General features: G+C 39.0%; 1 protein-coding gene across 1 annotated transcript in view; it reads left to right on the top strand.

Moving 5' to 3' along the window:
* Positions 1 to 14,539, top strand: part of LOC117561005 (phosphatidylethanolamine-binding protein 4) — a 61,854-nt gene that overhangs the window by 15,649 nt on the left and 31,666 nt on the right. The window contains exon 2 of the mRNA XM_034238169.1: positions 6,762 to 6,860. Within this exon, the coding sequence (XP_034094060.1) occupies positions 6,762 to 6,860 (99 nt within the window). The remainder of the gene's footprint in view (positions 1 to 6,761; positions 6,861 to 14,539) is intronic.

Here is a 14,539-nt window from a genome sequence, read left to right as displayed (position 1 = left end):
AAGGCTTTACAAACAGAGTTCAGGACAGACTGCCCGTGTTAAGTTTATCATTGCACTTTCTTTTTTTGGTTTTATTGGCCAACATGTATGGAAGAACTTGCATGTAACACATAGACCAAGATTTGTATTGAAAGTGCAGAATCATTAAGCTTTGAAACATATTGCTGTCTTACCTTCGTGTGTTAATTTTGCATTGTAATCTTGTGTTTTTCATGGTTATGTAATAATCTGAATTTGTGTTTGATATCTGCTCTGATTCCATGTGAACTGCTGCCTCCTCAGCTGCAGCTCACTCCTCTGTGTGGCTCCTTGGCCGGGATCGAGTGGCTGTGTTGTCTTTGGGCCTAGAATATGCGTTTGTATCCACATGTGACTTTTTTTTTTTGACCATGTGGCTCTTCCAAGTGTGGATTTATAAGCCACTTCACACTCCACTCCTGTGTGGGAGGGAGGCTGAGTTAAAAATAGGCAGGTTTGGAGGTAGTGAGCAGCCCGCACTGTGTGAGGCGCTTAAGAACACACTGAGGAGTATTGGCATTCTCTTTGCATATCATTTACATGTGTCAATAATCAATGTGTTAAACCAGTAACTGTCGTTGTTACTGGCTCTTCTGAAATCCCCCGAATCGTCTTGTATAATCGTCTCAGAGGCAGCAATAGGACTCAAGTTGCACCAAAGTGGTAAGAAGAACTGAGATGATGTGTTATGGAGTTTAATAATGCATGGTTACAAAATCAAAACAAGCATATAGTCAAATACAATCTCATTCTGATTACTCTATATTTATGTGCATAGATTTCAACCTATTAAGTGTATAGCAGGAATGACCTCATTTGCTTTATAATTTCCCTCAACACTTAGTGCCAACAATGTTACAAAACACACACACACATTACAAGCCAAAGGTGACGTTTGAGAGTGAAGCCATTTGATGTGTTGGATTAGAGCTGGGTGATATGGCCCAAATCTTCTATCCCGATGTTTGTCATTTCAAATCTCGAGACTAATATAATATATAATCAAGATATAGCATGTTTCTAGCTTTTCAACAATTTAATGTTATCCAGAGCATTGCTTCTCAAAGTGTGGTCCGCGGACCACTGGTGGTCCGTGAGCGCCCCCTAGTGGTCCGTGAGTATATTGGTAACATTTCACATTTGAAATTAATTAATTAATTAGAGTTTTCCGCACTCTCGCTGGAATATCTCCGCAATGGAGTGAGCTTAAGTTTCACTTTCAATTGCATGATATAGCCCAGCGCAACACCTTCATCACACATGTTGCCACTTGTTTGTACCATATTCAGGCGATTTGTAATCTGTTCTAGAAAAACGATGTGATTTTGGATATTTGTGAAGTTAGGTGGTCCGCGAGTGTTTTTTTATTGGTTAAGTGGTCCTTGGTTTGAAAAAGTTTGAGAAACACTGATCCAGAGCGACTTACAATAAGTGTGTTCAACAATAAAGAAACAAACTCAAAAGCAATAATCCTGCGAGAACATCAGCATTCAATAAGCCAAACCATTGTGGCTTCGTACAAGTCAAACTGTTTCTACGGTCAGAAGTATTTTCGTTTTCTTATCAGCCAAGGCAAAGTGAAAACTGGGGTTTTCAGGCTGCAGTGTAGATGTGTAGGTTTTTTTTTTTTAGACTGTCCTGATATCAATGGATTTCATAAATAGTTTATGTAATGGTTAAGCCATTTAGTTCACAATTGAAAAGCACTGAGTATTTTTGTATTTTACTAAGACATAATATGATTACTACTAATACTATAGTACTACTATTAGTCATCATGTAAGTCTGTTTTAGTAACAAAGCTACTTTCTGTTTGGTACACCTGCTGGTCAGTTGTAGATATCATAGCTGACTTATGTTTCCATATTCAAGACCTTAGGAATAAAAAGACATATTGTTTGATAAGATTTTCAGAAAAATGCAGTTTTTTATTTTGTCCGCCGATGACCCTTCTGCCCTTTAGACTTTCTTTAAAGAAGGTTTTAAAATGCTGCTTGTAGTGAGGAACAATGAGGTTTCAAAGCTTCAGCGACTATTATTAATGACCAACGAGGACCTCCTCACCTGAGAGGATGGTGACCTCTAGGTGAGAGCCTCAGCCCCCCTTCTATCTCCATCTCATTTTTGGGTCTACGGCCCCCCACTCTCCGGTCAGGATTCAATTACTGCTGTCTGGCTGACCTTTGACCTCCTCTCCAACAGGATGAACCCTGACAGTAGAACCACTTCCCCATCGCTTTCTCTTCTTCCAATCTTACTCATATCCTACCTCAGAAATTTGACTTTTATATAAAAAGTCATACATCTCTGCGCTATACATTTAACATTAACATGACAGATTCAGTTTATTATCAAAACTTACTGCAAAAACAACCAACATAGACTTTTTCATCATCTAGAAAATTCTTCTTAGTGTTTTTATTTTCGATCTTCCAACCTTGTTCTAAGCTGCAGTCGATGATTGCTAAGCCATCGCTGTGTCTTAATCACAACACAGATACCTGTTAATTACCAAACGAGTTCAAATATTTTTGCTACTTAAACCGGGATTTGAGATCGATGCGTTGCCCCAGGTCGAGCGGTGAGCACAGTTGACCATTTAATGAAACGTTGTTGGTTCTGTGCGCAGCGGCTGACGTGGATGTATAACGGGGAAGGATAAAGCAATGGGTATATTAATAGGCAGCTGCACCGATGACACTGTTTGGTATTGGGTCAGGGATAAAGTATGAACTTGTAAACTCGCCGAGGGGCCTCTCCTCCCTCCCTCCCTCCCTCTCGCTAACTCACTCTCGCCCTTCGTGGTGTCATCAGTTAGCAGAGCGGGGCTCGATAGCCCAGGCAGATATACGAAAGCAGCGATTAGACATCTCTCTGATTCTCATCCCCAGCAGAGTTCACTCAAAGGTAAGCCAGTAGTTCACATCCTCAGAGACACTGGTATTCCTCCGCCTTTGTTCTACACCGTCTTCTGTTTTGCAAATAGTCTACTCCTATTGACACGGAGTGGGAGTTTCATGTCATTGTTTGGGAATATAAACATTTTTTAGAAAAATGATACCTGCATTTCTATGATACATAATCATGAACAGGTATTGAGTTCAAAACATGTGTACTGCAAGTGATTCCCCCTTTAAACTCTGTAGAGCCAGCTCTTCACTTTTTCCCTTCTTCAACACCACTGACCAGAGATAACAGTGAATTGGAGTACATTAGATATACTTCCATTATCCTTTGTTACAGCAGCTTGTCTACAGGCATTACACATTAGTTAAACATATCATTACAATAAAAAAGACTTATAGAATACAATAAAAAAACTGTAAATGTATACTTATCATCAGTAGAAAATAAATATAGCAAAATATTATCCAAATGTTACACAATATAAAATATACAGAATAAGTTAATTACTCTATAATACCTACTTCTAAAAACAAGAATATTAAAATGTATCATACCATATAAGTAAGTTGCATAGTAGTTGCATTATGCTCACAGGTTTCATAGCTGTAGTTAGTTCCTCTCCTGTGACATGTCTCCTTCCTTTAATGTTAAGCTCTTTATTTTTCTCATGCAGCACCTCTTTTCACCCTCCGTCTGAAACCAGAGCTCAGTCTGCTCTGATTGGTTAGCTGGCCGGCTCTGTTGTGATTGGTCAACCACTTAGAGATGTCCCGCCCCCTTAGCCTATCACGTACAATGTGTTGCAACGCTTGCCAATAGAAGCACCTGTGTTACATAGTGATGTCACTATGTTACGGAGTCCAATGTAGGCGTTTCAGGCAGGGGGGCAGTGTGTGGGAGAGAAACTCCCTCTGGAAGGAACTTTGGGATTTTAGCCTCTGCAGACCCTTTACATGCACATCAAATAGTTTTTCACTACAGGAAAGGGAAAACCCAAAAAGCATACTGGGTGCCCTTTAAATAAAATGAAAGTGTAATTAAAGTGAGTCAGTGTGAGTACAATATTTGCAAGTTGTTCAGGGTTATTGAAAGGGAAAAACTAAAGAAAATATGAAGCTGGGAGTTTTCTGGCAGCCAAAGGTGAGGTGATACAGACGACCAGTGGGCTGCAGGTTTATTCCAGCCGCCTGGTGTCTGAAGTGTGTTCCCATCGGGCCGTTTTGCAGCGATCAAAGCAGGCAGTGGGAGGTTAATCCCAGGAGAACGCTGGCTCAATCTCCCCCACCTCCAGCCCACACCCTACACCCAGAAACCTCCTGTATAACCCCATGAAGCTCTGCGGTCTGTGGCTGACACCTACCCAGATTTCACTTCTGCTATCAGATTTCTCTGATATTTTCTAAGTCCTTTAGATAGCATTACCGAGTTCAAAAGAGTGGGCTGCTGACCTCTAACTCTTTTTAAAAAAAAGTGAATTCTCTTTATGAAAATCATTAAAATAATTCTTTACTAATAGCTTTGTCTGACATACAACTTTAAAAAAGATGTGTCATTGGTCAGAGAATTGTTAAACTGCAGCAGATCTAAATCTCAAATGATCATGAAGGCTCAAATGTTATCTCATTACTAAAAGTGGTTAGTACTCATAACATATTTTAGGAAATGTGTTCCTTTCAGTTTCCAGTTTTTATATACATTTAGTTTGTTCAAGCCATGATAAATTATTTCAGATGGCAGAATATGCATCTGTTTTTCCCTGGAGTCTTTCACACATATCTGTGCGTAATTAATGTGGATTTTGACAGATGGAGAGAAAAAGTGTCCATGTAAGAGAGAAGGGTACATGCCACAATGTGTGAAGTGCAAGCATGGAGGGAGCCTCTTGTATTATTTGCTGCCCGAGCCAGCTGGACCCGCCAGATTCTTACAGGTAGAAATTCAAGCACAAAATGTGTGCATAAATCATTGAAATCTGGTGCCCACCATAAATACACCATGTTTCAGTTGTTTTTGATGGAAATTAATGTGAAATCTACTTAATTTTGTTCTAAATTTGGCTTTGGGAAGCCTGTCCTATTCAGTTTATCTTCATCCGTGGTAACTTTCGTGAAATATGCAATAAAGTGCTATTTCTTTCAGCGATAATTGTGACTGGAGGTCATTTTGAAATTAAATGCTCTCATTTCATGTGTGTGTGTGTGTGGTATTTGAAACCATGCTATTTCTGAATGCATCGGGGCCTGACTTGAATATTAGTGTAACTACATTATCACAGTGTATTTGCCTGGTAGCAAATATGTACAAATGAGGATTACAACTCCTGAGAAGGCAACAGGTCATGGTTGGTAAGCTGCCCGGGGGGGTCACTGATATAGAGTCACTTTTGACAGGCTGTGGAGGAGGCTCTATTGTTGCTGGTGTGTCTGGATGCTACCTGCAGGCACTATCGCTGAGACTACAGTATTATCCTATTATTAGGCTTAGTTGTTTACGCGTATTACTGCTTGTCAGGTAGGCAGAGAATCCTTCTGAAAACTGAGCATCTGCAGAAAAATACATGACTATTTCTTTATCTCATTCAAGAACATCGGCTTACGATAATTTTCAGAGGCCTTTAAGAATGTCTTGATAAGACACAACAAACATAAATTTGAGGTTTATGTTTACATGCGAGCGTTTGATTCTATTAAATGTTTCACAGACGTGTTGTTGGCAGACAGCGTAGGAATGTAAGATACGCTGCATCTGTTTTTAATGTATTATCATCATGGTTTTCAGTTGAAAGTGTATATATATATATATATATATATACAGTAAGAGGACATCGTGGATTGAAACAGCCTTGATTAATGTCTCTGTTTGTAGAGGAAGTGAACAAAATAAAAAAAGCCCATCATATGGTCTGGCAGATTTTGGGCACAGGACCAGGGATGACAAATGTGCTCTCGCAATAATTCAATCTGCTCTCATAATTCTCTAACTTTTAGGGACAGACAGAATGAAGATTTTCCAGCAGTTAAGCCGCCAAGTTAACGTCCAATAATCAAGTGTTAGTTAAGATGCTTTTTCTCTCGCTTTATCTATTGACAGATTGAGGGGTCCAAAGATACTGGTTAAGTGGCAGAAAGTTACAGCGAATATGTTAACGAGAAGATTTTGTATCCGATCCAAAATCTTGTCATTTTTATTGATGTCACAGTAATTATATGAAGTCTAGGGAATAACAGAAGAAAATAGCTGTATTTTTGCAATAGGAGTGTGCTGTACTTGGTGTTCAGCATGGCTACACAACACTTTCTCATGTATATCGTCACCTTTTAATAACAGTTTTATTTCAAGCTTTTTTACAACAATATTGCCACATGTATTTTTTTGTTTTCCAAGCAACATTTCAGCCTTGACAGCTGAAGTAAGGCAGTGTTAAGATAATGCGTCAAGCCAACAAAAGGCAAATCCAACCTTCTGGTATGAACTGTTGCCCAGCTTTGTGTACCCACTCAATAAATCAAGTAACTATTTAAAAAATATCCACAATAATACACAATAAAAATCACATTTTGCAGCATCTTTAGTTACTATAAGTGAAAGCTAAGAAAGTGAAATGAAGCTTCTGTTTTGAAGTATTAAACAAAGTGTTGTTAGCTGCAGAGATGGCTCTCAAGCCTTGGGCAAAGTGATGCACGAACAGCACATGGCTGCATTTAGAAAAGCAAAAGGGATCAGCTACTGATGTTACTGTTTCACTTCCTCTGGGCCAATCTCACCGTGTGTGGTAGTGAAGTTAAGCACTTTGTCTGTTTTAGAATAATAATATGTGAAAACCCTTCTGTTTGCAGAAGAAGAGTTATTTTCTGGTGATGGTTGATCCTCATGCTCCAAGCCGCACCAAACCAACCTCTGCTCTCTGGAGACACTGGCTGCTCGTGGACGTAAAGGTACAGAACAATAACCTCTGATCTCACTTAAGACAGCCTCATGTACTTCGGTGATAGTAACACGGGACAGCATGATTGGATTTGGAGCCCGAATTTACGAAGTAGCATTTGGATTTCCTTTCTTGAAAATTGCATTTTCATTATCTCGGGGTCTCACTTGGCATGTCTTGTGTTTACATCTGCACTGGGGCCCGATCGCAAGGCTGAAAAATTATGAATGGTTTTTAAGCCTAACTTGGTAAAAAAAAAAAAAAGGGATGCCAAGTTCAAAAAATGTAAATGTTTCATATCATGTATCTTGTGCAATAAATGCCTGTGACAAAAGTGTGGGAGTAAGTCTTTCTAAATGGCTGTGAAAGTTTGCAAGGCCCTGTCAGCGGCAATTTCCCTCTGCTGCGAGAGCCTGGGACGACGTGTCGATGCAGGCGTGTGAGACTGAGATTGAGGAGAGCAGCATGCGAGGCGCACACTCTTCCTCCCATAGAGCTGCAGTCCCTCAGCTCCCCCTCCAGTGGAGAGATCTTGGCAGAGTGTCCTCCCTTCATCTGTTCCCCCAGGCAGAGCAGCTCCCCCAATGATCCACACTTCTCCATATTTTACACCCCCGAAATGGGCACCGCTCCGATCCCCCTTATTTCTCTTCATATTTCACTCCTTTTTATCCATTCGTTTGTGTGTTTTCACATTCTTGCATTCTAACGCCAAATGCGTGTTGAGTTGTTGATTGCCTCAAATATTTTGAGGTTTGCAGACATTTTATAATCCCGCGGGAACCGGGAGATCAACCCAGTAGATTAAGACTAGTGGTCTGAAAAAAAACAAGCACACAAAGACGCTTCAGATGTATCGCTGCTCCCGTTTAGTTTCATAAGGCGTAGTTGTACTTTAAAGTAAATGCCACATTGATTTCAAAATGTGATGTATCTGGGATATTTATTTTAGTAAACCTTTCAATGGGTTTGAATTTAAAATGTAGTGATTCAGCTTTAGAGATGATTTATGCAACCGCATTGATGCTTGCCTGGAAGAATATTTACCTCATATCACTCGCATATCAATTATATACAAAAAAACAAGTCAATGTGGCCCGCTGTGAATAAACAAATGTCTTTCAAGTGCACGGACAAACCACGTTCTCTCCAGCAATTCAATTCCCTGTCACTTGTGTGGGTGTTGACCTGCGTTGCCCATGTAGGGATTGGCCAATGTGACGGATGTTTTTCTGATTGTGACTGGTGGTTGGTCAGAAGGGTTAATGAGCCTTTTGAGTGAAGCCAACCTGTAGTGGGAGGTGTTTAATTGACCGGGGTGGCGAGGTGACATCCCACAACCTGCGTTTTGTTTTTTCAAGGGTCCATGTGAATGCATTGGTTTTTGTTCCAGGGCAGATTTTGAAAGCAATGTAGGGCAGTTTATGAATCAATGCAGATATATATAAAACTCAAAATAGAGACTAAACTAGTGAGGACATATGATAAGAAACACTTTTTGGTTCTCTGTTATTTTGTTTAGTGAAGCTTGTACATGACATGTTTAGCATTTCAATTGTTATTTCTGTCAATGTGTTGGTTGTTCTTGAAAACTGAGTTTATTTCGCTGAAGTCAGAGGTCATGCCCTTTCATGTCAAACGGATCAGCGTTTTGATCCCTGCTCGTCAAACAGCACAAGATGCAGCAGCCATTTTCTCTTCATATATATTCATTAGTCCAAGGTCATGCAGTTTTGCCCTAGTTCGTAGATGTTTCTATAATTAGTGTGTATTCTTTATCCATAGCCACAGTCAAGAAGGTAGAAGATTTCTTTAATTCTACCGAGAGTGGAGCGAGGTCAAGCTGGACTGAGCCACGCGGTGCTGGAGATTCACTCTGGTTCTTCAGAGAGGTCTCATTAGAGAAGCGATGGCAACAGAACAAGGACACTCTGGACTTGTGTTATAGAGTCATCACTCACCTTGCTTTGAGCAGAATTATGTAGCTCGCTCTTCACTTATCCAAACATGTGCTCAGGATCTCCTCACTTTGTGTCAGCCATGCCAAAACCCTCTTTAAACACAGAGTGAGAGAGTGATATTTGTTGCCACATACTGTACACTGTCTCAATTACATATAGTGTTCATCCACAACTGCAGTGTGGAGCCTTATGTGAAGCAGCATTGAGCATTAGCTACTGTATAGTTACAGGCAACTGTTTTCTAAATTTGTGCTGAGTATTTCTCGATGCATGATTCTTAAAGGTCACCTATTATACTGTTTTTCATCAATATATTATAGCTCTCAGATATATACAAAACATGTCTCTGAAGTGTTTGGCTCCAAATACCAAACAGATCATTGCAGCATTACCCATAATCCTCTCTGTTTCAGCCCTGTTTCAAAAGTGCTGATTCTCTGTCTGTTACTTTAGATGAAAACAAGGAGCCCCTCCCCACGCCCCTCTGAGAGATATTTGGTTACAAAGAACATAAAGGTGCTCTAGGTGGAGATTCAGGTGATAAGGTGGGGGGGGGGGTTACCTTGGTTGCTGATTGGCTAACGGTTACACAAGCCAACAAATCGTTATGACATCATAAAGTGGCCAAAATCTGATCAGCTCATTTTCAGACAGGTTTTTATAGAAATGGATCAGGACAAAAAGAGAGACAATCTTTGTTCCTGAAACTTTCAGAATCTCTTTACACAAAGGGGACACATGGTTATTTTTGCATAATAGGTGGCCTTTAAAGTTAGAACTTGTTTCAGGAGGATTACATTTGATCTTTTATATAAAATTCTATGGACCTTTTTGCCCTACAAAGGTGAGAGCAACTAGAAAAATGTAATCTAAGTGTTAGGCTGATTACATAGAGAGGATGTAATACCTTCATCTTAATGTCAATTTAAACTGAAGACTTTGCAGAACTAACTCATTGATATAGGAAAAACCTTTTTTTGAAAGAACTACTTTGCATTTTTGTAGCACTTTAATAATGTTAAAATAAATTGTATTATGTGTGGGCCATGTTACTACATCTTGGCTGTAAAGTCAAATGTTTAACCACTACAACTGTACTTTTTAGTGTGTGCTTGGCATATGTGTGTGCACAATATAATACATTAAATTAAACATTACATTATGTAACTTCATCTATTTAAGCTTCAACATATTGATAAATATGCACAATTACTGCCCAGCTGGATGTGTAAAACAATAATATTTTAATGTTTGACGTCAAATCTTGCATTTAACTGGATGTACTGTATAATTTACGACATCATTGCTTTCGACTGCCAAGAACGATTTACTCCATCAGTTAAGAGTAAACTGCTGCTAGGTGTCTCATTTGCTCCCACCAGCTGTCCTGTTGCATTTAAAACTCACATTATTAGAAGATGTTTGTGCATTTTCATCACAACTGTCCATTTCCCCTGACCTCTCAAGCTACAGAAACCATCATTCAGAATCTTCTTCAACGCACTCTGTGTTTTACATCAATTATGGACAATTACCAAAATAACCATCAACAGCTTGTTGTCTCGCTCTCGAAGTTGAGATCCAGATTGTGAGCATCTCCCTCCCTCTCTGCGCTCCCAGAGTCTGAATCAATGCAGATGTTCCGGTATGGTCTCGCAGCGATGATTACTGTAACAAGCAAATCATTAGTAACTGAATAGAGGCGGCTTATATAAATGCAGCACTGGGTCTTACTCTTAGTTGTTAATACTTATTCTCTCATTATACTTTTGGCAGTGTGTGAGTCCAAATGATGCAATATGAACTTGCGAGAGTGTGCCCCAGCTAAAGCTCTTTTCTGCTCTGAGAAAAGCCAAGGTGTTCATTATCGCTGTGAAAACCCATTTAAATATTGATGTGTAGCCTTAGGTTCATATGGATTTATTCTTACTTTTTATGATGTAGGAAGTTACTCTGCTGAGGATTTATCTCCCAGACAGTTTGCCTCAATTTGTAAAAATGAAACATTTTTTCCATTACATACATTTATTTTATTTGCGTATATAGAATAGAAGCACAAGGCAAGGATCTGATGGGTGGGATAGCAGCAGCAGTGGTGGAAAATAACTAAGTACATTTACTGAAGTACTCTACACATTGTACTTTAGCTGAGTATTTTCATTTTATACTACTTTATTATTCTATTCTACTTCATTTTGGAATTCAATTCAGTACATTTTACTCAACTGCATTTATTTTACAGATTGATTTACTTTATACATTCAGGTTTTGATACAAAATAGTTCTGACAAACGTTTAAAATATGATCATTTGGTATTGATTAAACCATCCAACTTATAATTAAGTAACTAAAACGATGAGTGGGTTAAAAGAAAAATGAATGGCACCCACTTTGCTAACTATATTTTATATATTTCGTAGTTCCAGATTCTTAAATATGAAGATACTGCTTTTGCGTAAACATATTTAATATATAATTGTATTATATCATTTTTTCTCCAAATAATACTTTTATTCCTAGTACATTGTCTTAATCGTACTTAAATACCTTTACTCAAGTACCATTCTCATTGCAGTACTTTTACTTGAAATTCAGTATTTTTTACAGTGTTAAGATAAGTTATTCTACTTAAGTAAATAATCTTTTTCCACCTCTGGATAGCAGCAATCTTATTAAAACAAACAAGAGTTTGGTGATCAGTCTTAATCTGTTCAAGCTGTGCTCATTCCGTTTTCTATCTAATTTCTTCAATACGGTCTTTGGATTGGAAGCCCTCATGTTTGTTAGCTCCCCGGCTAATTGAAGGCCAGTTGGACAGTTGCTGTGCTCGTTATTATGGTGCATGAGGGACCTGTAAGCTTTAACATCCTTCTCTGTTGTAGCAGCTCCCAAAGGGGCTGCAGAGCTGTGTTCACTGCTGGTCAGGCAAATACAAACAGTGAAGTATTGTGATGGTATCACACCAGCTGGCTTTGTGTTTGTGAATTCTGCGGCCTGCAGAGATCGTCTGCTCCACACCTCAAGATTTCCTTTAACTGCAAACTATTAGGCGTGTAACCCTTTATTGCATTTCCTTCAATGTTTTTTACTAAAAAAGGGGTCTCTTTGTTGTTCCTAACTCCCCACATCGACAAGTCAACCCCCCCACAAAACAGTATTGTTTGTGTAGCCTGATTATAATGAAGAAATACAATGTTTCAACCAATGTAATGGCTCTTCATATATTTATTTCTACAGGTCTTTTCGGTAGATGTTTAGGAATATTAAGATGTGTTTTATCTTCAAAAAGTGCATCCAGAACAGTCCTTAATGTATGTAAGTCACATCTCTGTAATATGACAAGACAACACTACTTTGTGAGTTCTCAGACAATATTCAGTAGTTTCAGTCTTTCAGTGGATGTTTTTAGAAGTTCAGTAACAAAAAAGGTATTGCTGTCAATTGTTAAAAATAATTAAATTGCGTTAATCACTATAAACACCTGTGATTAGTTACAATTATTCAGGATTCATCTCAAGTTTAAAATACTAGTATTTACAGTACTAAGGAAACAAAAATGTGCTGCTTTCAGAAGAAGGCCACGATGAACTCGTTAGAGAACTCAGAGTTTGTTTCCCTTTATGACTTCTGAATTGTTGGCATGAAGTCCGACACTCTTCCGACACCTAGCTAAAGCGTTGTCCTTCCTCATGTCACATCTCCTTTGGCTTGTAAACAATAGAGAATGAATTAAACAGTCATTAGTGATTAGTTTCGGAGCAGCAGCAGATGATAGTACACAGTCCTGAAATGACTATTTAACCTCTGCAGTCAAAGAGTCTGTTTTAAAACATACCTATTGCAAATAAACATACACATTTGCATTGTTCTTTATCCTGTAATTATCCCTACTGTGGGATGTTATGATTTAAGCGTTTATTTTTTTGACAGACAGCTGCCCCCATATGGAAGCCAAAAACATTTTCCCAAAGGCCAGACGAACCACAGCTAGCTTCATTGTGAGAACAAAGAAGCATTGGTATTATTCATAATTAAACTCTTATTGTGTACTCTGCTGAATATTTCCATTCTTCTGCCTCTCTCCTGCTCACTCTCGTTTCCCTTCTCCGTACTTTGCACCTTGTGCTGGGAACATCTGTCTGGCGTCAGAGAGGAGCCTGGCTGTGCAGATTGGAGCAGGTAGAGGAGCACATTGTAGCCCAGCTAATGATGAGAGTGTCTGCCCTCTCTCTTGGAGGAGACGCAAGCTGCTGCTTCACGCTCGCTCACTCCACTCATACGCCCAGGGAAACAGATTTCCAAACATATGCAGTATGTTTTTAATCCAGTTGAGCACTTCATATCCCAGCAAACACAAATAACCTTACGGGACATCCATATCTTATGACAAGGGGGTGGGCGCAAAGGAATTGAACAATTTTCCTTTTTTAATGTGATTTTTTTTCCCTCCAAAGTTGCTGAACATGCTCATAACCCAGGTTAACAGTTGGCTTGTTTGTGGTTTCACAAACTTTTACACAGGCTCCAAGTCATATGAAGCAACTTTAGTCGTGTCTAAACTCCACTCTGAGCACCTGTTGTCATCTTTTGTTTAAACCTAAACTGACAGCATGAACACATGTTCATTGTGTGCAGTGCTTAAATAATTAGAACAGATTGTTCTTAATGATATGTGTGAGGAGTAAGTAAACTAAGTGATTGTGTTTATGTGATTAGGAGTTGTGCCAGAACTTACAAAAATGTTTTAGTAAATGAGCAAGAAGTCAGAAAACTTGTATTTTGTACTTTTTATATTGCAGCTTGAAATGTTTTGAGCCGGATAAAGTTTACACGCAGGTCATTTATGCTTTTTTCATAAATTATCCAAAAACCTCCCTCGGTACAAGTCAACAATAGCCCTTAACATGGAGGCTCAGCTGGAGGTGCTTAACATTTAGAGCGGTGCTCATCCTGCTGTCAGCTACAGCCAGACAAATGTCAGAGGTGCTACTGCATGGAGTTCAGCCTGTGGAAGTCATTCCCTCACTAAAGCTCATCTGACTCTCCTCACAGCCTCTCAGCTTCCCTAGGACACTAGTGTTTGTTAGTTTGGCTTTTTTTGGTTTTAGCCTGGCTCGTCTTTTCTTTTTCCTTTTTAAGGTTTATGTGTGGCAGTATGTGTTTGCTGTCTGCTAATCTTAAAATGGTGTTCCAATACAACTAAGCTTCATTCGCAATTGAGGGAATTGTATTTCTTCTAGGGCTAAACGATTAATCGATTTTAAATCGAAATCGCAATTTGAAATGATGCAATTATGAAATGATGCAATTATGAAATCGCAAAGCCTGCGATTTATTTATTTTTTGGTTCTTCTTTTGTCTCAGTCATCCACACCAATCAGAAGTGCTGTGCTCCACATGAACCAGTCATTGTTAACCAATCAGAAGTGGCCCATGATAGAAGGTGATAGACAGATTGATCCAATCACCTGCCAAGTATTTTTGAAATACTTTTCCAAATGGCTTCCAATGGAGCTCTCCTAGATGGTTTGGTGAAACAAACCCTCTGAGTCAGGTTAGTAATGCTCCATCACATGTTTTGCATCTATTACAGGGGGAATCTTAAACTGAAAAATAAAAAACATTAAAGTGCAGCATTTCGATGAACTGAAATAATCTGTACTTTGACTGTACTGTACTAGTTTGACATTAGGACTTGCTAAAAAAGAAAAATTAACTCGTCCACAT

The sequence above is a fragment of the Gymnodraco acuticeps genome, unplaced genomic scaffold (genome assembly GCF_902827175.1).
Source record: "Gymnodraco acuticeps unplaced genomic scaffold, fGymAcu1.1, whole genome shotgun sequence".
NCBI lineage: Eukaryota > Metazoa > Chordata > Actinopteri > Perciformes > Bathydraconidae > Gymnodraco > Gymnodraco acuticeps.
The sequence above is the reverse complement of the archived record's forward strand: the minus strand, read 5'-3'. Positions and strand labels throughout refer to the sequence as shown.